The sequence below is a fragment of the Hyaena hyaena genome, unplaced genomic scaffold, assembly GCF_003009895.1.
Source record: "Hyaena hyaena isolate Hyena2069 unplaced genomic scaffold, ASM300989v1 scaffold_26, whole genome shotgun sequence".
Lineage (NCBI taxonomy): Eukaryota > Metazoa > Chordata > Mammalia > Carnivora > Hyaenidae > Hyaena > Hyaena hyaena.
Window position 1 is genome coordinate 292529 of NW_024080658.1, and position 27473 is coordinate 320001.

Genomic DNA, 27473 nt, shown 5'->3' on the forward strand with positions numbered 1-27473 from the left:
AGGCAACAACAGCGAGGAAGCTGAAGTCAAGACGTCTGGAAAGAATTACCCAGTCCTGGCTTCCAGCAGCCCACTGAACCAGGGACTTGAACCAGCCCCAGCCAAAGACTTTCTCCCGATTCTGCGCTTCCTGGGTTCTGCTGAGTCTACACCGGGCTTTTCTTGATACGAAAAAGAAAAGAGACTTTCCGTTATCAGGGGAGGGGGAACTGGAGCAAATAATAATAATAATAAAAAAATAAAAATAAAGTTAATTTATTTTTAAAGCACAAATTTTTCTTTCAAGAATTAGACTGAAGCGCAACGGAAATATTAAAAAGAATAGTGGTGAAATTTCCTTTTAAAGTGGGGGAGAAGCAAACATTTGAGACTCCCCCCATCCTTTTTAAATGTTGTTTTTAAATTTTTTTTTTTTTTTGGCCGGTCGTCTCAAATTCATCTGATCTCTTATTACCTCAATTCTGGAAACTGCCCGCCACCGACCCTCCGGGACCACACAGACAGGCTGAGGACAACTTTATGACCAAGAGCTGAACAAGGTACGTTACACTGGCGCGATATGGTGAACCAGGAGGGCCCCCCCGAATAGGCCAGGGAGAGGGAAGAAATTACCCACATATAAGTGTTAATTTTTTTTTTTTGAGCTAGTTTTCGACATAAACGTTTGAGGTCTGACAGTTTCCAACAGACTGAAAAGCAGGGGATATTTCAGATCACTGTCAGGCTTGTCAATATATCCCTCTTTCCCCATCCTTGCGGAGCTCGCCAGAAATCCGCTCCCTTTCTGGGAACACAGGTAACCTCTCTGCCTGGGAAAGACTGCACGTCCCGAGATGTACTTTTCCACTCCTCGTCTTCCGGAGCCGCAGAGGGGCTCCCGAGCTAGGAAACCAGAATTTCCACTGTGCAAGGAAAATGCATTCCGCTCAGCCACCTTCCCCCTTTGCCCCTTCCCTTCCCATTTCCCCCCACACTCTACTAGGAGAGGAAAACCCTGGAGCAGCTAGCTCGGTGCCTTTTACTTGTTAGTGGGAAACCCGCTTCTTACTTGGAGTGCAAAGGGTTAAAGCGATTTGTGCTCCCCGCTCCGGAGAGCCGAGACCCCCGGGAAGGAGGGTCCTTCGCCACCTCCGCGCAGCTACCGGCCTCGCTCGGCCACTCCCACTGCCCCGGGCGTCGCGTCCTTTGCACTCCTTGGACCCCATGGAAGTGTCAGGCTCGGTCGGCCCGGGCTCAGCCGGGCTCCGGAAGCCTTGGTCGGGCCCGGGGTCCCGCACGCCGGCGGGGGCGCTCGCCGGCACGAGCGGGAGGGGAGCGCGCGTCCCGCTGCTCGCCGCCGCCCGGGGGCAGGGCGTGCGTGGGGACCGCGCGCCGCGGCGCGGGCAGCTGCAGCGTCCCGGGAGCCAGCTCCGACGTGGCACCAAGCACGCTGGCGCTTCTTTCCGCAGCTGCGGCGCGGGGCCCCGCGGGTGGGGGGCTCGGGGGTGCCGTCCCCAGCGCCCGGCCGGGGGGCGAGGGGGCGGGGGCCCGCGGGAGCTGGGGCGAAGTGGGAGGCGAGCCAGGGGCAGGGTTGGGATGGATAATCAACACCTTGGGCGGAATTCGTCACGCCGGTTCCCGCCCAGCGTGAGCGAGGGCTCCGAAACGGCGCCCTGTGAACCGGAGGGCGGGTCTGAAAGGAGGGTCTGTGCGCGGGCCGGACGGAGAGGCGACTCTGAGAGCACTTCCCCTCCGGCCAGGGAAACGCAGCCGGGGGGGGGGGGGGGGGGGAACGGCGCTGAAAGGATAATTAAGGCTGGAAAGAGGGGCTGGGAGCGGAGAGGCGTCGTCTGGGGAGGAGGGTTTACAAGAACGGGGTCCTATTACACCGGCTTAGGTGCCAGCGCCTCTTTCTCCATCCCCCAAACGCGCACGCAGACTGGGCGACCCTGCGCGCCTCCAGGGCGTGCGAGCCGCGGCCGCCGAGCGCCCAGAAGGTGCGCGTGGGAGCCCTGCCCGCCCCGCCCCTGCCCGGCGCCCCACGCCTGGGGACCGTTGCAGCCGGGCGTCTCCCGAGCAGCTGTCCAGAAACGCTGCACTCCAACCCACGTGGCTGGCCTGGGATTGCCTTTGACGTCACACCCTGGGGGGAGGTGTGACGCAATAGATCGGCGAGCCCTGATTGGCCGCGAAGGGCTTTCCCCGCACTGGAGGCCTGAGTATATATACACTTTCAGCTCAGTAGTAAGAGTAAAGTGAAGGGCGTTGGTAGTTGGGCTTTGCTGAGAAGCTGAGGTGACCACTAAGGAGAAAGACTTCATTGCCCATTGTAGATTTCAAGCTTTTTTTTTCCCCCTTGCAGATTTTTCATTGCAGGGAAGGAGTATGATAATGTACCTCTGGAAGTGTTAAACAGCATTATAGTTTTTTAGGAAGTTTTTTTAAACCGGTTTTTAAAAGGTCATCACTTATTCAAACGTATATGCAATTATGAAAGGTTTAAAATTAAAATGTTCATTTATATGGGATTGGCTAGGACAAATATCTATGCCCGTCCAATTATTTGCAGATACTGTTTTTAAATTTTGCAGGCTGGAATTGAAAAGAATACTTAAATTCTAAACTTTTTCTTTTCATGCCAATGTGTGCAAATTGACTCATTGATTATAGTTTCGCTGCGTTCTTCTAGATGCTAAATACGATAACTGAAACCACTGAGGTACTACATTTTTAATACCCATCATACTCCATCGTAGGTTTTCCCACTGCTTGGCTCTTTGACATTTTCAATGAAAGGTGAGCCCTTTAAAGTGCAAGTGTTAGTATCTATATTATGTCATGTGTGAGTTTGCAATTTTGGAACAAGTATTCAGAATTCTAGGTAAATATTTCTGGATGATAGCTTTGTAATTAGAATGTCATTACTCCTATTCATTTTTTTAAATTTATGTATTTCCTGAGGGGAATAGCAACTGTCTTGTAGATACCCTGACAAACGTATATTCCCTCAGTTGCTTGTGTTGTATCTAGAACTGACTCTTTACCAGAGACAGTTATGCAACTTATAAAAAGGAAGTTCTTAAATAGACGATTAGCAGCATTAAATTTGCATGTCACTGTCCACAAAGCAAAGCTGTAGTAGGTTACCTTCCTGGAACACCGGAATTGAGCAACAAATGAGTAAGAAACTTACTAGAAAGTAAGTCAGATTGAAACTAATAATTTCTGGTAGGTTTATAGAATAGCCTCACAGGTTTGAATTTCATAAACACTTGTTTTACACATGATTTCCCTACCAGCTTTCTTTTAAAACAATTATTTTTTGAAATTTTAAGCACAGACTGATTCATTTATATCTATTATTGGAACTGTGGGGAAAGCCCTTGGAGAGTGATGTGTAAGTCCTCTTTGGCAAAAGCTATATTACACTGTTACATGTTTAAAAATGGAAGTATAGTTCACACACAGTGTTACATTGGTTACAGGTGTACCACATAGTGACTCAAAAAGTCTTTACTTCGCGCTGTGCTCACCACCAGTGTAGCTCCCTTACCCCCCACCTCCAGCATCATACAACCCATATCAAAATACCATGGACTACATTCCCTATGCTGTACCTTTTATCCCTGTGACTTAGTCACACAGTTACATTTTCCAATCTAAGGACAAGTAGTTTGTTACATTATTAGCTTCCTGACTTTTACACAATGTGGGAGTGATGAGTTAATGTAATTAGAGAACAGAGCATAAACTCTATTCTCTCTTTCTGGGTTGGGTTTTGTTTTTTGTTTTTATTGATCCACCTTCACCCAGGTTGTGTTCCACTAAGAGCCTACAAGGACAGAGCCCAGGGGTAGCTGGTATGACAGCTGAACGGGGGAGACAGCTCCCTGGAGAAAAATCACCTTCACCTCAACTTGGTTTTAATCATTTCCTCTCTAGTGGCAATCTGCGTAGAATAAGTATCACCCACTGCATATACCTTAAATTATTCAAGTATATTTTGAATGTCACCAATAGATAGATAGATTTATAGAGTTTGTACATATACTGCCTTGTCCATAATCTGTTTTTCGAAGTTACACCCGAAGTGGGGCTTGGACTCCTGACCCCAAGATCAAGAGCAGCATGCACTACTGACTGAGCCAGCCAGGAGCCCCTCACAATCTAGAGAAATGTTGCTATTGATATAGAAGTCAAAACAAATATAATGAGGTCACACTCTTAAATATTTCTTTAACTTAAATAATAACGTATTTACAAAAGAATGCCCCTTACGTGCATAATTTTACTGCACATTTAAAAAAATAAGACGCAGTTCACATTTTAATGGAATTTGTCATACAAAAAATATACTCAAAGAAGTCTAAAAAAACAACGGTGTAAGGCAAGATAGAATAGGGCCCATAAAAAAGTAAACGAATGGCTACCATTTATTACCTATCTAAAATGTATCAGGCATTGAGTTAGATATTTTATTTTTTTTAAATGTTTGTTTATTTTTGAGAGACAGAGAGACGTGAGTAGGGGAGGGGCAGAGAGAGAGCGAGACACAGAATCTGAGGCAGGTTCCAGGCCCTGAGCTGTCGGCACAGAGCCTAAACACGGGGCTCAAACTCATGAACTGAGACATCATGACCGGAGCACAAGTCAGAGGCTTAACAGACTGAGCCACCCAGGGGCCCTTATTTTATATACATTATATCTAATTCCAAACCCCCATCAAGAACATTTTGTAATTAAAGGAAACTTGCCTCAGAAAGGTTGAACTCAAAGTTACAGTGTTTGGTGAGGAGTATGGATGAAATTTAATTCAATAAATCTTGAGTGTAATGCCCTAGAGCTGGACTGTGCTGCAGGTGGCCTAGGCAAGTTTTCTGAGGGCTTACATTGAGGAGAAATCTGCTAGAGATCAGGGAAGATTTGTGAAGAGGCTTGGCACTTGGGGTGCATATGGCTGCATGGGGTTTTGACCTATAAAGATGGTGCCCAAGAGCCAATGGAGGAACTTGGAGAACGAAGATTCCATGCCAAGTCTTTTTGCAAACTTTCCCCTTTGCCATACTGAACTTTGGGCTGAAGTTTACGATGGTGAAATTCAAGAACCAAGAGGGCAGTTGGGCGAATGGGCATCCTCGGGGTCATGGATCATTACTGACGGTACAAATGAAGAAGAAATCCGAAACCTACAGCTGCGGATGCAGACCTGGCTGGGGTGGCGAGGCCTTTGAAAGGGTTACTGCCTAACCTTGCAAGCTGGGCTCCAGGATCTCTGTTAGGATCAATGCAGTGAGACTGGAGAGACAAAGGCCAACTTCAAAGCCAGAGAGGGAGAGGAGGTCAGAAGGGGACAAGATGAGGGTCGTGTGCTCTAATGTGTCCCAGAGGGTAATGTACTCTGATGTGAACACTATTCAGAGGCTTCGCTTGGATACTTTTATCTCAATTTCTAGGATTTCTAGTCGAGGACAGTAGCAGAGGCAATACGCAGGGAGGAATATGTATCAATGCAAATAAATCATTGAAGTTTTCTTAGACTTTAACCCAGTCATTGCCAAACTTTGTTGCAATTAGAATCACTTAAGGAGATTTGAAAATTACTGATGCCCTGTTACCACCCCCTAGCAATGAACTCCCGCATGTTGTAGGAGCCACGTATCAGTAATTTTTACAGATTCCCCCGAGTTAATTTGGATGTACAACAAAATCTGGGAGCCACTGCTTTTTAAGCTTTGCTGGGTTCCTAACCCACTGTTAGCAGGCAAGTGGCTACGCACAGTGTGTCTTACAGTACAGACACAGGTTTCCGTGCTCCATGCCAGTGCCACCTGCCTACGTTAATATTCTTAATTCTAATCATTCTACATACAATTTGAGGCTTAGCCATCTCCCCCTTCCTCCCCCCGCCCCCGTCCCCCATACAATGAGTTCAGGGGTAAAGAAAACCTGTGTTCCAGAACCAGTTCTGCTCTTTCTGATATGTGATCTGGAGCAATGCATTCTCTAAACAAATATTCTTTATGTGTCTCCTTTTGGCCTTTGCGGCTTTGTATGTGTAAATATTGGCTACAAGTTAAAAAGACACCACCCTAGTCTTCAGTGGGTTTTAGAATATAATGAGGAAGAGAGACCAGTGCGCTTTATCCCTTAAGTTACTCTTCCTTTACATTAAGACATCAAAGCCATTGGTATCCCATTGGAGCTGAAATAAATATATATACTCCTTACCTGGTTACAGTAAGCCTGCAAAAAGGTTGCATTCCCATTTTGCAGATGAAGGACTGGGACTCCGGAGTACTTACCAAAAATTTACTCTTTGTACTCCTTCAGGTGACCATGATGAAGAACATGCCCACATTGCTGCCTACATTCATCTTTCTTATAGACGCTCAGCGATGGGTGGCTACAATATGAAATTCATAGTTTCCATCCTATCCCTAAAATTTGAAGTTCAGAGATGTTGATTTTCTAAGGACACATGGCTTGTTCACAGGAAGCCTCAGGTCATTTGCCTAAGGTCAGGTAGCTAATATGAGGCCAAGCTTGGGCTTGAACCCATTTCTCCCCAGCCCAGCAGGTCTGTGCCCTATGCCACAGTTAACCAGCAGTGGATTAGAGGCCAGAGGAGTCAGGCTGACTAGGTAGCTAGAGGGCAGGCATCAGGTGGCAGTGAGCTAACGTCACTGAGATCTAACTGTTGACAATTCTTTTTAGGTACTTAAATGAGCTCTCTCTTTTAACTTAAGAATCTGTTGTGTGAAATCAGTATGATTATTTCCATTTTATAGATGAAGAAACTAAAGATGGCACGTGTTAGATAGCTTGTCCAATGTTGCCAGGCCATTAAAAGGAAAAGCCAGGAATCTATCCCAATTCTTTCCGGTTCCAGAGGCCATTACTTGTGGGCATGCATGCATACACACATGCACACACACGCACACATACACACACCCATGCCATTAGAACAAAACACAAAACAGTGTATGGATCAATGCACAATAAATACTGTAAGAGTACCAGATTTCAAGTTGATAAAAGAGGATCTCATTATCCCTCCATGCCCCAGACTTGACCCCGAATTCATAAGGTCTTTTAAATTGTAACTCACAATTTCTGGAAATGCTTTTGGAGGGCCATTTGCCTTTCTAGTTTTTTCTACAACTGGTCTGGTGCTTCTTACAACCATTACACTTAGGTAGCTGGACAAGAAATTATGGAACCTGTTTTTTAAAACGAAAGGAAAAAAGGGGCACCTGGGTGGCTCAGCCTGTTAAGCGCCAGACTCTTGGTTTTGTCTCAAGTAATGATCTCGTGGTTTCGTGGGTTTGAGCCCCGCATCGGACTCTGCGCTGAGCGCATGGAGCCTGCTAGGGATTATCTCTCCCTCCTTCTCTCTCTGCCTCTCCCCCACTTGCTCTCTCTCTCTCTCTCTCTCCTCTTTCTCTCTCTCTCTTTCAAAATAAGTAACTTGAAAAAATAAAATAATTAAAAGAAAAAGAAAGAAAAAAAAACCCTTTTGGGTGAGGTACCAAGGGTTCAACGTATATTCATTGCCCCTCCTCTCAACGTAGGAGAGACCTGCTCTCTGTCTGCACCGACCACCCAAGTGCAAAAGGACTTATTACTCCTTCATTCATTTATTGCAGGCCTACTATGCACCAGACCCTGTTTTTGGTACAAGCACACACAGTTGATTGAGATAATCAAGTCCCTGTAGCCATAGTACGTACATAGGGCTAGTTAGAAAGTCAAGCGTGGTCCGGGGAGAGTGACAGGGAGTGAAGAGAAGGTAGGGTGGAGGAGTCATTTTAGAAGAGAATGGTTAACTGAGACCTCTCTGAAGAGATATCCCTCGGCCCTAACCTCTGTAGCCTTTCCCAGAGGCTGACTACTAATTTGAATTCACTTCCTCTTTTTCCCAGATCTAAAGCAGAAGGGCCGCTCTATGAAGCTCTGGGAACTCTGTTCTCACCATTGCTCTCACTAGTGCCTGGGGAGCAGGTGCCCTTCCAGCTTGTCCCACATTGCCTTCCGGTTAATAGGAGGTCTAGGAGGAAGGAAGGCTCAGATATCCATTGACCTTTAGAGTCCTGCTTAGGGTCTGTGAGCTCACAGCAAGGCTTATATCTGCTCTGCAGGTAGAACAATGAATATAGCAGTGCCTTTCTTATGGTAAAACAGGATTTTGGCTGTAGGCATTAATAACACACTGTTGCATAGATGGGACTGCAGCTTTCTCTGGGATAGCACAATTCTCTGTCTGCATCCACGTGGAAAAGTGCAAGAGCCCAGAAATCTCTGTGTGTTGGCTAACCTTGTATCTGTAAATTCCTCATTTTCCATAATAATGGGAAAAAGAGTTTTCAAAGTCCATTTCTTTTTTTTAAATATTTTATTTATTTCTGAGAGAGACAGCGTGAGCAGGGGAGGGTCAGAGAGAAAGGGAGATACAGAATCTGAAAAGGCTCCAGGCTCTGAGCTAGCTGTCAGCACAGAGCCCGACGCGGGGCTTGAACCCACGAACTGTGTGATCACGACCTGAGCCGAAGTGGGACGCTTAACCGACTGAGCCATCTGGACACCCCTCAAAGTCCATTTCTAACTTGTCCTTACACAACATGTTTTATTAGCCGGAAACAAAAGGAAGCTGCCTGTTTTGTCCTGGCAGTTCAAATCTATTCAGCAAATATTTACTGAGAAAACTGTAACCTGGTTCTCTGCTACCATGCGGATCCTACGTCTGGTTTTGTGACTGTTACTTAAATACTTAGAGTCTTGGTCTCCTCATCATATGTGTATGTTATTTGTAACATGAGATTAAGAATACATTTACCACCTAACGTAGTTACGATGAAATGGGATTGTGCCATTCAACAAAACAGACAATACTTGCCCCACTGACTGGAACCTAATGAATGGTGAATACATGTTAGCTGATATAACAGTGATATCAGTGATGCTGTTGATGCATAAAGCGACATGAATTCATTCAGCAAATATTTATTGAATACCACCCATAAGCCAGGCAGGGCTGTATGTCCTCACTTTCACATTAGTGAAAGTAGATGTAGAAAAATCTGTTGACTTTGTGGAACTTACATTGTGGTACATCAAGCTATTCTTTAATACTTGGTTTGGCTCAGAATTCTGTGAAGACTAGTACTTAGTGAATAATTGGTATCATAAAAAATTAAAGTTTGATGTGGGCAAAAAAAAAATTCAAGTGTTATGTTTTACATACTTACAGAAGGTAGATTTCTAAGCCATCTTTCTCTTTAGCAGTAAACTCTTAGGATCTAGGACGGAACTAACCATATTTTCCAGTTTAACAAGAAAGCCATATGTTCAAGGAGAATTTGCTTATGAAACAGAGTATCTGAATTGAGGATTGTCTCAGAACGTCTCACACATATGGTGCCCATATCTATGCAGTTGCCCAGGGGAAATGATAAAGAAACACACACTGTATGTGACTCCTTGAGATCAATGTACTCCCGCAGTAAACTTAGCTCTGAAATGTGCCTTGTGCCCATTGGCCTGTACTGACATGCTGCATGTATCATACGGGGCAATAATATCATACATCTCAGAAATAGAAAGGTTCAATTTGAACCGTGCTGCTGCAGTTTACTAGCAACTTTTCCCAGGCTTCAAAGGGACATTCTGTAGACTCCTATGATGTAAGAGGGTGGTTCCCCTCCAGCTGTGGCCAGCAGATGCTACGCAAACACTCTCTTTGTCCACGTGTGCTATTAAAAGCAAGGAAAATGTGAATAATGGAAAAGAATGGCAGGCAGTTCCTTTGCTGGCTATGGTGATTTTATTTATTTATTTATTTATTTATTTATTTATTTATTTATTTAAAGAAGAAGTAATTAATTCTTTTTTTAAATATTTTTATTTATTTCTAGGAGAGAGAGAGAGAGAGAGAGACAGCGTGAGCAGGGAGAGAGGGAGACACAGACTCTGAAATAGGCTCCAGGCTCTGAGCTGGCAGTCAGCACAGAGCCCGACGCGGGGCTCGAACCCACGAACCGCGAGATCATGACCTAAGCGAAAGTCGGACGCTTAACCGACTAAGCCACCCAGGCGCCCCATATGGTGATTTTAAACACAAGTGCAACACACACTCAGCTTCTCCCTGGCAGAGGGTTGTAGTCCCCTTGAAATGTTTCACTCTTGTGAGAATGACTCACGTCTTGGAAATGCCAAGTTCCAAGTCTGGTGCTCCCAGCACCTTTAGGCTTTGGTTAAGGTGCCTGTTGGGAGTTTTCGGCATCCTGTCAGCTGCTTTAATTAACAAGGGATGCTGTGCTCTCTTGCCTTTCCCTGGATCCATTCTCCAGCACCGTGAACTTTCCATTTGTGTTGCAATTCCCTTTATCAGCCTCACAGGTGACATGTTATGATGTCTTGTATAAGTGCTAGAAGGGGAACACATCTGTGTTCTGTTGTTTCAGCTTCGTTGGTAGAGGATACTTTATTTATTTTTTTTTAAATCCGAGTTCATTAGCATGCAGTGTAATGCCGATACTTTAAACTGGATTGTGTTTTTGGCTTTTTAAAATCCACTCATAAACACTTCGATTTAGCTCCTCACTCCAGCTCTGTGAAGGGTCCCTGACAAATATTATTATCTCCATTCAACAAAAGAAAATAATGGCCACAAGCTAGAATCCTAGTCTCCAGGCTGCTTTGCATTACCTAGGGTTGCATTACTTAGGGTGAAGTCAACTCCAAATTTAAAACCACATGGAGATTTGGGGAGGGTGGTGCTCCTGGAGATGCACAGAACTGTGTACCCTTCCCATACACTTTGCCCCCTGTGTCTCTTTCATCTGGCTGCTCCTGAGCTATGTCCTTTTATGATAAACCAGTAATCAAGTGAGTAAACAGGTTCCCTGAGTTCTGTGAGCCACTCTAGCAAATTGATCAAACCCAACGCGGGCAGGTCTCGGGAACCTCTGATGTAGAGCCAGTTGGTTAGAAGTACAGGCAACAACCTGGGCTTCGCACTGGTGTCTGAAGCTGGGGAGATGGGTGGCAGTCTGGTGGGACTGAGCCCTTAATCCGCGGAGTCTGATGCTATTAGGGACGGTGTCAGAATTGAGTTAAATTGTGGGACCCCCACGCTTGTCTGGAGAACTGTTTGTCGGGTGCGTGTTCCTGACACACTGGAATTGGGTCCAGGAACCCCAAAGAAAAACAAACTGACAAAAGTCTACCAGGTACCTCTTCTATGGTCAGCCATGAAGATACTTTAGGAAATAAAAAAAAAAAAAAAATAGTTCTCTAGTTGTTCAAAACCTTATTCAGAAGATACACAGACCATAGGGAGGGGTACAGAACCGGCTGTTATTAAGAGTTGAAATGTGTTTCAGGTCTAATGTATCACAACTTTTTGTTTTGCGGCTTAGAAGCCTCTTTTTATTTTTTATTTACTTTTTTCTTTTTACATTTTTTTTTGCATTACAGCTTTAAAAGGATAGGAAATTTACCCGTTGAAACAAAGTGTGATGCCATTTCTTCCTTCATTTATTTTATTATAATTTTTTAAATGTTTATTTTTGAGAGAGTGTGCATGTGTGCGCCCAGGCAATTCAGGGAGGGGCAGAGAGAGAGAGAGAGAGAGAGAGAGGGAGCCAGATGATCCAAAGCAGAGAGATGTGCTCACAGCAGAGAGCCAGATGCGGGGCTTGAACTCATGAACTGTGAGATCATGACTTGAGCCGAAATAGGACACTTAACTGACTGAGCCATTCAGGCTCCCCTAACATATTGTGGTTTCAGCAGCACCTTGCCACCATCATCTCATTTGATCCTTGAAACAGCACCCTGAGGCATGCCAGAAGGACATCCTTATCCCTGTTTTGCAAATGAGCAAACAGGGTGCAGAAAGTCACATGGCTAGTTAAGTGCGAAAGCGAGGTTGGAGCTCCTGAGCGCTTCTAGCCCCACAATAGCCCCCATGAGAGCATGTATGTAACAAGTATGGGACAGAGTGGTTAACCAAGAGTATCATTTGATTATGTTACAGATGCATTGTGAGAGGTTTCTATGTATCCTGAGAATAATTGGAACTACACTTTTTGGAGTTTCCCTCCTCCTCGGAATCACAGCTGCTTACATCGTTGGCTACCAGTTTATCCAAACAGATAATTACTATTTCTCTTTTGGACTGTATGGTGCCTTTTTAGCATCACACCTCATCATCCAAAGCCTGTTTGCCTTTCTAGAGCACCGAAAAATGAAAAAATCCTTAGAAACGCCCATTAAATTGAACAAAACTGTTGCTCTTTGCATCGCCGCATACCAAGAAGATCCAGACTATTTACGAAAATGTTTGCAATCTGTGAAAAGGCTAACGTACCCCGGGATTAAAGTTGTCATGGTCATAGATGGGAACTCAGAAGATGACCTTTACATGATGGACATCTTTAGTGAAGTCATGGGCAGGGACAAATCAGCCACTTACATCTGGAAGAACAATTTCCACGAGAAAGGTCCTGGTGAGACGGAGGAGTCACATAAGGAGAGCTCGCAACATGTCACCCAGTTGGTCTTGTCCAACAAGAGTATTTGCATCATGCAAAAATGGGGTGGAAAAAGAGAAGTCATGTACACGGCCTTCAGAGCGCTGGGACGAAGTGTGGATTATGTACAGGTAGGTTTCCGAATTCCTGCCAGGGCAAACATACATTTAAATAAAGCAGCTTTTGTGTCTCCACAGGCATATGCTATAGCCCATCCTTGTCCCGCTGAACACAGTACTTCTTTCAGTTCACTTGAAAACCGCGTGACTGTTGAAAGCACATTTTGAAAGTGAGGGAAAAAAAATCTTGTGAAACTGTTAAGACTATCTACGAAAATGCTGAACTTACGCAGCGTTATTGGTTGGAAATCAAGATTATTTTGAACAGGAGACCCTTCCTTCCTTCTCTCCCCCTCCCTTACCTTCTCTGCCCCCTCGGTTCTGCCAAGTCAAATGCAACGTCATTTTCCACAGTCTTAAAACCTCCAGCCTTGTAAGAAAATAGTGTCTGCTGAGCAGACACTTGAAAATCTTGAAAGTCTTGAAAATCTACAGGCTCAGGGGATAGCTATAAAGTGTTTTTCACGGAGACTGCAAAAATGGGGGTGGTGAGACCAATTTTGATTTAAAAGGATAAGGAATTAAAAACTGGAAGGCATAAAGAGAAAGAAAATGAAAAATGGAGGAAAACAAACACATACAAAAACCCTTCCCAGAGCAAAATCGAAGTAATGTTTATTTCACTCCCCAAACAGCATTACCTCACTCACTGCACTTGACCTTTGAAAGCATTTGTGATGGTGTTTGCTCGCATGAAAATGAGACAGGCTGTGTCTGTCATTAATTCCCTGACTGCTCGCTCTAGGATTTCTCCCTTCCTAGTTCTCACTGAAGCTTTCTTTAGAACGTTAGTAAACTCTGTGAGTTTTCTAACTGCAATTTTCTTGTGAATACTTCAGTTAAATTTTGGCCATGGTGATATGGAGAAGGGAGAAATGCCTGTAGTTTTTTTTTTTTTTTAATGTTTTTATTTATTTCTGAGAGAGAGACAGTGTGAGCAGGGGAGGGTCAGAGAGGGAGATACAGAATCTGAACCAGGCTCCAGGTTCTGAGCTGTCAGCACAGAGCCTGACGCGGGGCTCAAACCCATGAGCTGTGAGATCATGACCTGAGCCAAAGTCGGACACTTAACCGACTGAGCCACCCAGGTGCCCCGAAATGTCTGTAGTTTAAGAGAATCCATTGGGACACTCTTCAAATTCTCTAGTCAGTGAAATCTGACTTTTCAGAAGACTCATCATATACTTTAGGGGCCTATATTGTCACAAAGTCATGCCCAGTGGGATGACCTACTCTGTGTGATTGGAGGAGAATGAGCACTGGCTTCCGAGTGAGCTGGATGACGTGGAGTAGGATGACCTTCCCGAGCTTCCATTTCCTGGACAGAAGAAACCAGTCTCACCAAGGGTTTGAGATTACCATGGCGTTAATTTTGGTTAATATCTGAAGGGTTTTGAGGCATTTGTTTCAGTTGATACCAATCTGCATATTAATCTCTTCTAGGGAGTCGACAGAGTTTCACTTCCAAGTTTCTCCTAATTTCTAGACTGTTCACAGTCGAGGTACTTTTAGTTAACTCAGGATATTTTTATGTATTTTCATAGCGCGGCTTCAGGCCCAGATAGAGGATGAAGTGATCCTTGTAAAGGAAGTGATGGGATGGCTGGGGAATTTACAGAGGGTTTGAAGAATGAAGCTCTGGGCCTGAAATGAAGAAACATGTTTTGATATTTCGCCTTTAATTCTAGTTAAAACAATTGCTACATTTGTGACTTCTAATCAAGATGTCATTGTGTGGGTTTTCTTTTTTCTTTATTTTTTTTTAAGCCTGTTCCTCCCAGAGCCCCTTCTCCCATCATTCCTGTGTTGACCTGTTTGTATCCTTGACAACTTGACATTGTGCCTGAGCAGGACAAAATAATACAAGCTATGAAATGTTAGCATGGGCTCCTTGCTAGAACCTTAATCAGGCTCAAGAACTTTCCTTCCATCAGGCTGAGACCTCCACATAGACTACCCTGAGCAGCAGCTGTTAACTGGGCCCTGAATCTTGGTAGAATTCTCCGTCCATTCCAAATGCTCAAGAGGACTAACACAAGAGTAGAAAACCATGCGGCATTCTGAGATCAGGTGACTCCATTCTGCTGGTCCCTCATCAAATTCCTCAATATTTAACCATGTGTGCTCTATAAAAGTGGAAACGTTGTAACATTCAAACCAGTACATTCTCACCACCCATTCTGACTGAACCAGGGTCTGAGAGTTGCAAAGCAGAAGCCACAGAAAGACCAAGGAGAGAAGTTCTGACCTGATCAAGGTCAAGAGGTTCATCCTGACCAAGGATGTTGGCTACTAAGCATTACAAGGGACTGAATGTGGAGAGCAGATTGGCTATAGAAGGAAGGGAGTGAAGTTTAGGTGCTCACACAATAAGAGAGAATGGGGGCTGGGGCAGAAATAGGATCATCTCTGCTCACACACTTGCTAACCTGGCTGAAAATGCTGCTTAGCTGTGCAGAAATGGACAGATAATTGGTTTCCTTGGTTGCAGCTGGATCTTTGCACTGGTTAGCTCTCTTCATTTGATCTTTTTTTTAAGTTTATTTGAGAGAGAGAGAGAGAGAGAACGCATGCACGTGGGGGAGAAGGAGAGAAAGTGGGAGAGAGAGAACCCCAAACAGGCTTTGCGCATCTGCAAAGAGCCCAACATAGGACACGATCTTAGAATCATGAGTCGAAATCAAGAGTCGGATGTTTAACCGACTGAGCCACCCAGGCATCCCTCCATGACTCTCCTAGCAGGAGAAAAGGAGGACTAAATTATTCATGATAGTAGAGTTGACCCTTGTTTTTCATGGAGTCTGTATTTGTAAATTACCGTATTCATTACAATGTAGTTGTAACCCCAAATCAGTGCTTGGCCACGCTTTGGTGATCGTTTGCAGACGTGCAGACCAGCAAGAAATTGGATTCACCTGATGTTCATGTTCCCAACTGAGGTCAGAGAAGACTGTGTTCAGCCTTCTTTTTCAGCTTTTATACTGTACACAAGTAACTTCTTCATAATGTATTTAGTATCGTGTTTTTCACATTGTTATGCTTTTTGTTGATGTAGCTGTTTAAAATGCCCCCAAGTGTCGTGCTGAAGTGTGTCTCGTGTTCCTGAGCACAAAGCTATGGTGCCTCATGGAGTGACTATATTTCTTAGGTGGGCTTTGTTCAGGTAGGCATCAGGTACAATGCTGTTGGCCCTAAATTCGCCGTTAATGATTCAAATACATATAATAAGATGTATTTAAATGGAAACACAAATAACACAGGGTTAGGTATTGATCAGTAGACAAAGATGTGACCAGGGGCTCAGAGAAACCTAACTTTATATTTCTGCTAGAAATATTTTGTGTGTGTGTGTGTGTGTGTGTGTGTGTGTGTGTGTGTTCTCTAAGTCAGTGTTCATGGAAACTTCATGGAACATAACTACTGTGAATCATGAGAATTGACTGTACGTAGTATTTGCTTGGTTCCTGTACTGTATGGGAAGCCTGAATTATTCTGAAGGCCAAGGTGAGAATGTTCTGTCTTTTTGTGTCTTTCATTTTAGAGGATAAGATTGGAGCACAGTGAAATAAGAATGGGACATCTGAATTCCAGACTTGACTTTGTTGTTTTCTTGCTTTCAGCCTCAGCTTGTAGAACAGATGATCTCCGAGATCATTCCCAGCTCAGGACTCTCAGTACATTTGTTTTTGTTTTTTGTTTTTTGTTTGTTTGGTTTTTTTTCAGTAGCTTTAATTTCTTTGACATTTTTAACAGTTACTATCGTATTTTTCACTTTCATTTTTATTTCTTTTTGGTTTTCATTTTTTGAGATTTTATTTTTAAGTAATCTCTACAGGCAGCATTGGGCTCGAACTCACAACCCCAAGATCAAGCGTCACACACTCCACTGACTGAGCCAGCCAGGTGTCCCTCACTTTCATTTTTAATCCTTTCCCCCAAATATGAGTTCTTGAATGTAAGCCTTGAGTTAAGTTCTCCCATTATGGGATTTCCTGATTCCCTTCTTTAGAATGAGAATTCCAACCATTTGGAATAAGGGTGTTTCTTGGTTTAAGCCTTAGAGGTGACAACATTTGGTTTCCCACGTTCACAGCTGGCTTGTCACCTTTGCCTTGCACCTTCTATGATTTTCACTCATGTCGAAGCCTTCCTAAAAAGAAAACAGAATGACCAAATGACCTCCTTTTTAACTTCATGTTTTCAAGAGATTCTAGGTTGACCAAAGTCAATAAGTATTTTACAACAATTTGAGTAATTCATTCTACCAAGGAAGGTATATATCTTCCTAATTCTTTTTAAAAAGAGCAACAGAGAAGGGTCAAGTTGCTTAGATGTCTATGATATGGAGGCTTTCCATTGGCTAGATTCGAGATCCTTTGTCATAAACTCAATTGGTGTAGGAGAGGATAATCTTCCTTTTCCTGCCTCCTTCTCCCAATAGAATGATTATTTATTCATTGAGAGTATTTTTTTCTGGAATGGTTTTACTGATTAATTTCAAAGTGTGCTTTTAAGTCTAAAGTTCTTGGATTTTATGATTTTGTATTTGCCACTGAATCTGAGGCTGGTAAATTTAGCTATAGGCTTACTTGTAATATTCTATTGTAATATTCACCTTAGAAGGTGAAGGTTATTTTCCACCTTAATTTTTTGGTTTCCCCTATCTCCTGCCTGTACGTGGTTCCACCCAAATTATGTACTCCTTTTCAGCAGATAATTCAGTTTTCAAATCTAGATTTAAAAACTAAAATTCTGTCTTCTACATTTATGTACTTACAAGACCAAATAATATGTTCCCATTTTAAGTAGTATCATATGCAGCAGGTTCAATGTCAATGAGATATGAAGTCAAGATGTAACAAACATTTTTGTAAGTTTTACTGGGTCCAGGGTCTACCCTTTCCTATAGGATGAACTTTCACACATTGTACCCAAAAGGTACATTTGAGGCTATAAATGAATCATAATCGGCTGCAAACTGCTCTCTACTTTTTAAAATTTTCTCCAGTAAACAACCCAATGTAAGGACTTTGACGTTGTCTGCTCAGAATTCAGTTTGCTTAACTGAAGTTTATTGGGTATTGGACCAGTTAGGGATGGGTTTCCTGCTCTCCTGGTGAGTCATCACTTATTTACAGTGACAGTAAGAAGGATCCCTTCTTTCATTGGATTAGTGTCCTTAGTCAGTGGCTCTGTTTTTGATTTGTTACCTCTGGTTTTGGTTTATCACTTTATGTCTTCCTTTCATTGAGCATTTACTATGAGCTAGCCATTATTAAGCGCTTTACCTATGTTATCGAGTTAAATTACCAATATAACAAACTTTAGGTGGATATGATTATCCCTATTTTTCACCTGAGGGGTGGAGGCTTAGGAAGGTGAGGTAAGGACACCACGGTCAACAAGTGAGTCCAAGTTTATATAAACTTGGTGAACGGCAGATTGAGACAGATCTGTTTGGTTCTGGTATTTGCATAGTGCTCTCTCTTCCTTTCAAAAGTGTGTTTACTCTGGTATTATGCTGTTAAGAGTTCAAGGAAGCTGGCATCATCTTGAGTTTGCTAGTAAATAACTATTTGTGATTTTTGTTGTTGTTCTGGCTTACCCCTTTTCACTAGAGAAATATCCCCAGGGAAAGGAGGGGTGAGGGAGACTTTCCATTTACTTTGTGCTAAAGTTTTGTCAGGAAAGCTGGTAGAGGGGTCATGACCAAGAGTAAATTCCACACACTATAGAAAAAAATAGTCTCACAGGTCAAGGTTAAGATGAAGGGTCAAGTCTTGCGAGCAAGCAAAGGATAAAAGCAGTAGCAACAGAAGGGGTCCTGATTTATTTTCAACCCATTTCCTCATTGAAGGCAGCCAGAGTAATTAAGATTTCCTCTTAATCTGTGTAGCTCTCAGTGCCCTTTGAAGTGGTATGGGGGCTCGGGGTGGGGGTGGGGAGATCTACCAGGCAGTCTGAAAGGAAACATGTTCAAAAAAGTGAAACATGGAGACCTGAGTCTTAGAATTTGAACAGCATTTGGTAGCGTAGGTAACAATATTTCTTTTTCTGTTTAACTTCTATCTGTTTATTTTGAAAGAGAGAGAGAGAGCATGAGCAAGGGAGGGGCAGAAAGAAAGAAAGAAAGAGAGAATCTTAGGCAGGCTCTGTACTGCTAGCATGGAGTCCAATGTGGGGCTCAAACCCACCAACCTTGAGATCATGACTGGAGCCGAAATCAGGAGTCAGAGGCTGAACCGACTGGGCCACCCAGGTGCCCCAGTAACAATATTTCTAAAGGAGATTTTTGTTTAAATTATAGTGAGGTAGAGGGGCACCTGGGTGGCTCAGTCGGTTAAGCGTCTGACTTTGGTTCAGATCATGTCATGATCTCTCAGTTCACAAGTTCAAGCCCCACATTGGGCTCTGTGCTGAGAGCTCAGGGCCTGGAGCTGCTTCTGATTCTGTGTGTGTCTCTCTCTATGCCCCTCCCCCACTCATACCCTGTCTCTCTCTCTCAAAAATAAATTTAAAAAAACATTTAAAAAATTAAAAAATTATAGTGAGGTAGAGTAAGATCACTGATACAAGTTGGAATGAATTTAGTCTAATAACTTATGTAATAGACTATACACTAATGGTTTGTAACTGGATTATTGATAGTTGCAGACACATTTGAATTTGTTCATTGGGATAAAAGGTCCTCATATGTTATCAGTTCCCATGGTCATTTTAGAGATTCTTTACTGGGTCATCTCTTTGTGTTAAGGATTGTCAAAATCCCTCAGGTTATGGGTTTACTTACGGAGTATAAAAGTGTAAAGCTTATTACCTAAACTAATGACACACTTCTCTACAGTCGTTTGTAATTTACAAGGTACTTTGATATGCAGCGTCTCAGTCCAATACCACACGGTGACGGTAAGTGACTTGTTAAAGGTCACAGAAGTAGTAAGATACAGGACCCAAGACTTAACTGAGGCTTCTTGATTCCGAGGGCATTTATCCTTATAATAGGCACAACTTGACCACAGGGAAAAACAAAAACTACTTTATTAATGTTTTACACTTTTTATGCAGGTACTGTTCTTTGTAACACATGAAGGTGGAGGCAGTAGAAGATTTTTTAAAATCCACTAGAATTAAAATTGGGCTTAGAACATACTTAATCTCAACTTAAAAAAAAATTATGAAAGAGAACCCTCCCCCTGCAACCAATTATTTTAGTTCCAGGGTTGGCAAACTTTGCTTGTAAAAGGTCTGACAGTAAATATTAGGTTTTGCAGGCCATATGGTCCTTATTACAACTATTCAACTTTGCTGTTTTAGTGTGAAAACAGCCGTAGAATGATATGAAAATGAATGAATATGCTTGAGTTCCAACACAACTTTATTTATGGACACTGGAATTTGAATTTCATATAATTTCCATATGCCAGAAAATATTTTTTTTTCAATTTTTCAATTATTTTAAAAGGTAACCCTTTTTAGCTCACAGGCCCTATCAAAACAGGTGGCAGGCCGGACTTGGCTTGAAGAGCTAAGTTTGTCAACCCCTGGTTTATTTATTTATTTTTTTCATTCTTTAAAGTGTTTTATTTATTTTTGAGAGAGAGAGCGAGAGAGAGCGAGAGAGAGCGAGAGAGAGCGAGAGAGAGAGAGAGAGAGAGAGCGAGCGAGCAGGGGAGGGACAGAAAGAGAGGAGACATGGAATCCAAAGCAGGCTCCAGTCTCTGAGCTGTCAGCATAGAGCCCAATGCAGGGCTTGAACTCACGAATCAGTCATGAGATTATGACCTGAGTGCGAGTAGGAAGTAGGATTCTTAACCAACTGAACCACCTAGGCGCCCCATCAACCCCTGGTTTAGATAGGAAGGAACCGGAAGGGCGATACCTCTTGACTGCAGTGAGGAAGAGGCAAGAAGGAGGGACAATGGCCTTATGCACTGTTGGATTCTGTGGTTAAGACTGAGATGACTGGTTCCTCCCCAAAGTGTCTTTTTGCCTTGACACTTTCCACTCATTTTAGTGAAAACTTGGCTTTATCCCCATAACTCCTAGTGAGAAATCTTATGACTGGTGATGATGTGGTGTAAACAAATTACAGTTGAGACATTTAGTGTAGACAGAGACATTTTGATTTGTCCTCTAATTGTTTCCTGTGTGCAAATCATGGCCTGTAGTTTGTCCCCAGGTGAGGTCAAGCTCTGTGTCAACTGGTGTATGTCCCCCACGGTCTCTAGCCTAGAGCTAAATAGCCAACGTTTATGAAATCACACACTTGTTATTAGTTGCTGGGGAGACAACTAGAAAGCCTGTTCCTATACGGATTTTCAGAGGAGCTAAAGTGACACTCTTGATATACTAATAAATACACACTATTAGGTGACGGACATACTTGCTGACTGTCATAAGTGATGGCTTTCTAGCTGGCATTCTGTCCCCAAATAGCATCCGGAAATTGGACTTCTTCTTTTCCTTCCTCTTCTTTTTATTACGGAATGCTTCACAACTTTGCATGTCCTCCCTGCGCCGGGGCCATGCTCGTCCCCTCCTTCCCAAGTTCCTATATGCGCTGCCGAAGCAAGTAACGAGATCGAACGTATTCAAAGCCCTTTAATCCTGCCACTGCACACCCCTTCCCAGGAGACTTCTGGGAGTGTTCCCTTCGGACACAGTTAAACCCACCAGGAGAACAGTCTCTCTCAGAGGACTGCTGGCTCTCCACTGTTGGAACCTGGGAGGGGCAGGGCCGATTTAAATATTCAGAGCCTCAGAAGTTTGGTTCAAGGTTAGTCCTTTCAAAGGGGCAATTCCCTTGGCTAGCTTGTGCTCACAAGCAGGCGGAGCGACTTGAACATTAATTCTAGATTGGCCTTTCCTGTTGTTTTTAGTCTTATTTTAGCTTTCTGGTTTTACCTTTCCCGGCCTGAGTCAATAGAGGTGGGTGTGGCCATAAACTCAGGATGCTGGATCTAGAAGTGGGTTGAGCTCTTGCCTCCACCTTTCTACCCTGATTATAGGCGGGACAGGCTTGGAGCCATCCTTATAGAAGCCAGTGGTAGACAAGGCACTCAAGAGGCAAAAACGTCACTTTGGGCAAAATTTGTTTAGGCTCCCGAGGCTTGTGTCCAAACCCAAGTATTAGTAAAATCCTATTTTCTACAGTGAAAAACTAATGCCTAGCACTTGCCTAAATAAGTGAGATCATGCTGGAACCAAAATAGAATACTAAAAAACAAAATAAATGGTTTTATTGAGAAAATAAACGGTCCTAAATAATTAAAATAAAATAAAAAATTCAGATGTTAACCCTAAAATTACTATTAGTTAAATTCAGAGAGGTTATAGCTGAATACTCTATATATGTCTTTTTTTAAAAAATACCTTATATATGTCTTGATATATAAGGTTTTTCATGTTTATTTTTTGAGAGAGAGAGAGAGAGAGAGAGAGCGAGCACGGGTGCATGAGTGGGGGAGGGGCAGAGAGTGAGAGGGAGAGGGAGACACAGAATCTGAAGCAAGCTCCAGGCTCTGAGCTGTCAGCACAGAGCCCAATGTGGGGCTCAATCTCACGAACTGTGAGACTTAAGTTTCTAATTTCCCTTATTCTTTGGATTCATTTCCCAGTTGGCTCAGAAATTAGGCTGGAAAGAAAAGTATTTGTAATCCTGGCCTCCAACAGAAATGTTCTTCAGACGTTCACTGGTATAGACTAATCCCAAGAATTTTCTTGAAGTCATAGTTTGGTTTGGTTTCAGAATTGCTATTTTGGACCCATATAAAGATTTATTATTTTTTTTAAAGTCTTTATTTGTTTTTGAGAGAGAGAAAGACAGAGTACAAGTGGGAGAAGAACAGAGATTGGGAGACACAGAATCCGGAGGCTCCAAGCTCTGAGCTGTCAGCGTAGAGTCTGATGCAGTACTCGAACTCTCGAACTGCAAGATCATGACCTGAGCTGAGGCTGACGCTTAATCAGCTGAGCCACCTGGGCAACCCTAAAGATTGCTTTTTTAAGAACAACTATTAGCATGTCTAGAACAGCTTCAGATAATTTACATTTGCTTTTCTGTACAAAGGGCTGATTGAATACGTAATGCTGTAGGATAAAAAGGTGGTCTGCAGATATGCTAGCTCCCTTTCTGATGCTATCTCATCTGCTAAGTCCAGCTCAGCTGGACAACTAGCTTCAGAACTATACAACCAAATGGAGGAGATTGGCTTTTCTGTCTTCTGATAACCGTATTAAAATAGGGAGGAAAGTCATTGTTAAACATGCCTCCCTTTCAATACTCTCATAGGTTTTGCTGACCATCATTCAGACCTGAGGGATAAGTTGCCTAAAGCATAAAACAAACAAAAAAAGACATCTATGGTGACCAACCCAAGATGTCTACTAGGTCCTGGAAAACTGGGATGTTAACTGGGACATAAGACTTTCACCACCATGATGAGCCGGTTGGCGTCCGAGACCCACCAAGCACACACTTCAGCTGTTCTATCCAGCAGTGCCATTTACTTCAATATTGAACTTGCGCTTTGTATCGATTGAGACATAACAAACTGTCTTTCATTGCAATACTTGCATATTGAGGCCCCGTGACGATCACGCTGAAGGCATAATATATATGCCCAATCTTGATTGTATTGACCACACTCCTACTTCATCCTTTAACCATTTTCTACTTTTTCCTTCACAGGTTTGTGATTCAGACACCATGCTTGACCCTGCATCATCTGTGGAAATGGTAAAAGTTTTAGAAGAAGACCCTATGGTTGGAGGTGTCGGGGGAGATGTGCAGGTGCGTAAGGTTGCTTTCGGCATGAGTTGCTTTTAGTTATACTCTTACTCATTGATTCATTGAACATATATTTATTACACACCAAACTTTCTGCCAGATGTTGCTTTTGGTGCTAGAGGCACATTAGTATGTGCCTTAACCCACTCTATTGTCTCTTTTCTTGCCTAAATTGAAAAGATTTAGGATTTCTTTGTTTAACTCTGGGACGTAACCCTTGTTTGTTGTGGCTGATAAATGATATGTTTAATTTAACGGTGTAATGACTTCTTTTTTGTTTCTTAGTGTTTTATTTATTTCTAGGAGAGAGAGAGAGAGACAGCAAGGGAGGGACAGAGAGAGAGGGAGTCACAGACTGAAACAGGTTCCAGGCTCTGAGCTGGCAGTCAGCACAGAGCCTGACGCGGGGCTTGAACCCACGAACCGCGAGATCATGACCTAAGCGAAAGTCAGACGCTTAACCGACTAAGCCACCCAGGCGCCCCTAACGGTGTAATGACTTCTACCATATCTTCTTGAACCATAACTTAATGTTCTGATGTTGGGGTTCATTAACTGTGAAGGAAAAAAAAAGGAAGAAGGGCAGAGGATGGATTCTAGACTTTATACCTATGTATTTAAAAGCTGATCCATATCTGGTCAATTAAAAATCCAGATTGGAATACGAAGGAAGAAAAGAGAAGTAGCAAGTTAAATTTATACTGGTAAGAAAGGCAAAGGAATAATTAATTAATAAGTGGATTTCCTGATTATGATTTATTTCCCACTAATTTTTTTGAGAGGGAGGAGAGGCAGAGGGAGAGAGAGAGACAGAGAGAGAGAGAATCTTAAGTAGACTCCAGCCACAAACCGGAATCAAGAGTCAGCTGCTCAATCAACTGAGCTACCCATTTACCCCCCACCCTCACCCCCACTAATTATCTTTATTTCCCAGTATTTGCTGTCAGTGGAGAAACAATGACACAAATATTAATGAAGGCTACTTGGCACATGTGGGATGGGAAATGAATATATATGTGAATATGTGAAAATATGTGAAGATTAAAATGACTGCTTTGCAGGGACTCCTGAGTGGCTCAGTTAAGTGTCTGATTCTTGGCTTCAGCTCAGGTCGTGATCTCACAGTTTTGTGAGTTCAAGCCCTACTTCCGGCTCTGTGCTGACAGTGGGAAGCCTGCTTGGGATTCTCTTTCTCCCTCTCTCTCTGCCCCTCCTTCACATGCACTGTCTCTGTCTCTCTCAAAATAAATACATAAACTTAAAAAGAAAATGAGTGCTTTGCAAATGCGTGATCAGATTTTGACAAAAGGTGAGAAACATGTAGAAACTTGACTTTAAAATTTAGGTTCTGCGTTGCTGTATAACCCATTTTATACATGCCTGGTGATACTGAAGGCGAAGACCATGCCTGGAACAGACAAAGAAACAGCCTGGTGATAAAAGAGGAAGCATGCAACATCTAGATGAGAACTGAACAAAATTGAGATGAAAGAAAGAATTTAGAAATATTGCCAAGAAAAAGCTGTTAATTTTCAGTAGCTTTTACACAGAGCATTATTTCAGGATTTAAGTTTTGGGGAGAGGCCAGAACAAGCAATTTATCACTGGCATTGCATAAAAGAGAGAAAGAAGGAGAAGGAAAATGAATGGAATTGGATGAGTTGGAAATTAACCAGGACAGGAGAGAATGGAACTTAAAAACCTTCACATCTGAGGTGGTAGGAAAGAGTGGGAAATTTAGGATCTGAGAATTAAAGCTGAAAACTATTAGAGCATAACAACAAGAAGAACAAAAAGCGAAAAGAGGGCAGAGCCATGCAGTAGAAAAACTATTACTCATCAAGGAGTCCCAGTGCACGGACACAATTGATCAGATTAATCTGGTAACGAAGAATCTGAGAAAGTAAAAGATAACTGTGTCAAAATGAAGAAGGATGCTAACGTAGGAGGATCAAATAACACACCTCGCTCTAGGTAGTAACCTTACAATAGCACAGCTTTTGTTCATATTTTAGCTAGGGCTCACCTTTTATTTAATCCCTTTTTTTCTTCTTGCAGATTTTAAACAAGTATGATTCCTGGATCTCCTTCCTCAGCAGTGTGAGATACTGGATGGCTTTTAATATAGAACGGGCCTGCCAGTCTTATTTCGGGTGTGTCCAATGCATCAGTGGGCCTCTGGGAATGTACAGAAACTCCTTGCTGCATGAATTTGTGGAAGACTGGTACAATCAGGAGTTTATGGGCAGCCAATGTAGTTTTGGTGATGATCGGCATCTAACGAACCGAGTGCTGAGTCTGGGCTATGCAACAAAATACACAGCTCGATCCAAGTGCCTTACGGAGACACCTATAGAATATCTCAGATGGTTAAACCAGCAGACCCGCTGGAGCAAGTCATACTTCCGAGAGTGGCTGTACAACGCGATGTGGTTTCATAAGCATCACTTGTGGATGACCTACGAGGCAGTGATCACTGGATTCTTCCCTTTCTTTCTCATTGCCACAGTAATCCAGCTCTTCTACAGGGGAAAAATCTGGAACATCCTCCTCTTCTTGTTGACTGTCCAGTTAGTGGGTCTCATAAAATCATCCTTTGCCAGCTGCCTTAGAGGAAATATTGTCATGGTCTTCATGTCCCTCTACTCAGTGTTATACATGTCAAGTTTACTTCCCGCCAAGATGTTTGCAATTGCCACGATAAACAAAGCCGGGTGGGGCACATCTGGAAGGAAAACCATTGTTGTTAATTTCATAGGACTCATTCCAGTATCAGTTTGGTTTACAATCCTCCTGGGCGGTGTGATTTTCACCATTTATAAGGAATCTAAAAAGCCATTCTCAGAATCCAAACAGACCGTTCTAATCGTTGGAACGTTGCTCTATGCATGCTATTGGGTCATGCTTTTGACGCTGTATGTGGTTCTCATCAATAAATGTGGCAGGAGGAAGAAGGGACAACAGTATGACATGGTGCTCGATGTATGATCTTACCTGGTTTGATGTTTGCAGTCACACACGCAGACACACACAAAACCTTAGTTCCTCTTGGGACTGTACCGTATCGTGGCATCAGATATTGCCACCTAAGGAGACATATCACTGCTGCTGGGACTTGAACAAAGACATTTCTATGGGTTTATTTTGATTCTGCCAAAGTAAAACAAGACATCAATGAGAAGAAACTCAGATTTTAACCTGTTATTTCTATGAAAATGGGAAACATTCTTGGTTTATGCACTTTTTCCTTTTACTGTACATCGCCTAACAGTGTTTGCCCTATATACCTCACTAGCCATGCTTTATGTGGGTTATCATGGAAGAAAAGGATTTTGGAAACTCAAGGAAAAGTTCTTTCAACGTATACAACCTAACTTATGGACTGCGTTGATAGCTAATTTTTTTTTTTTTTTTTAGAAAGGATTTTCTGTTTAACTCTACCAAATGAAATGCCAAAGGAAATTCTAAAGGCCGTTGGCTGTGCTGTATTTTTATATAACTGTACTGTGTTTTAAAAATTTTGTATGCCAATTTTTAAAGCAAATTTTGCATATTCTATATTTTACTTCTCTGCCAAAATACACCTGTTCTTTTTTTTTATTATTAAAATAGGTTCTGAAAAACTTCATACTTAAAAAAAAAAATCTACCCAAAATGTGAAGCTTGGTTGACTGATGTTGTTCATGATAGAAAGAATAAAATACTTCTGTCTCTCTCTACCTTTTAACATGGAATAGTTTCTTTCTGTGAAAAATATTTTAACTTCTTCTCATTTCTTTTAGAAAAGGCCAATAAACCTGCCACACTTTGGGAGTAGAAATACACACTTATGTGTACAAAAAAGCAAAATCATTGGAAAATCAAGGCCAAAGGGGTAGAAAAGTGCAATTTTTCATAAGATTCAAAGAAAGGGAATGCTAGTCCTTGAAAGAAAACACTAGGCGTCCGGCACTGGACAAAACATGGGTATCAGAGATTAATAATCTTTGGGTATTGTGGTAGTGTTTTCTCAGGCTGAGTACAATGGAAAGTGGAAAAAAATTATCAGTATTA

General features: G+C 42.6%; 1 protein-coding gene across 1 annotated transcript; it reads left to right on the forward strand.

Annotated features, from left to right (window-relative positions):
• The first annotated feature begins 382 nt into the window (after positions 1-382).
• HAS2 (hyaluronan synthase 2) lies at positions 383-27116 on the forward strand. The gene is made up of 4 exons (XM_039227208.1): positions 383-539; positions 12017-12643; positions 23322-23423; positions 25479-27116. Exons 2-4 carry the CDS (start codon positions 12017-12019, stop codon positions 26406-26408), a joined length of 1659 nt encoding a protein of 552 aa, XP_039083139.1. The 5' UTR covers positions 383-539; the 3' UTR covers positions 26409-27116.
• Positions 27117-27473: the final 357 nt, after the last annotated feature.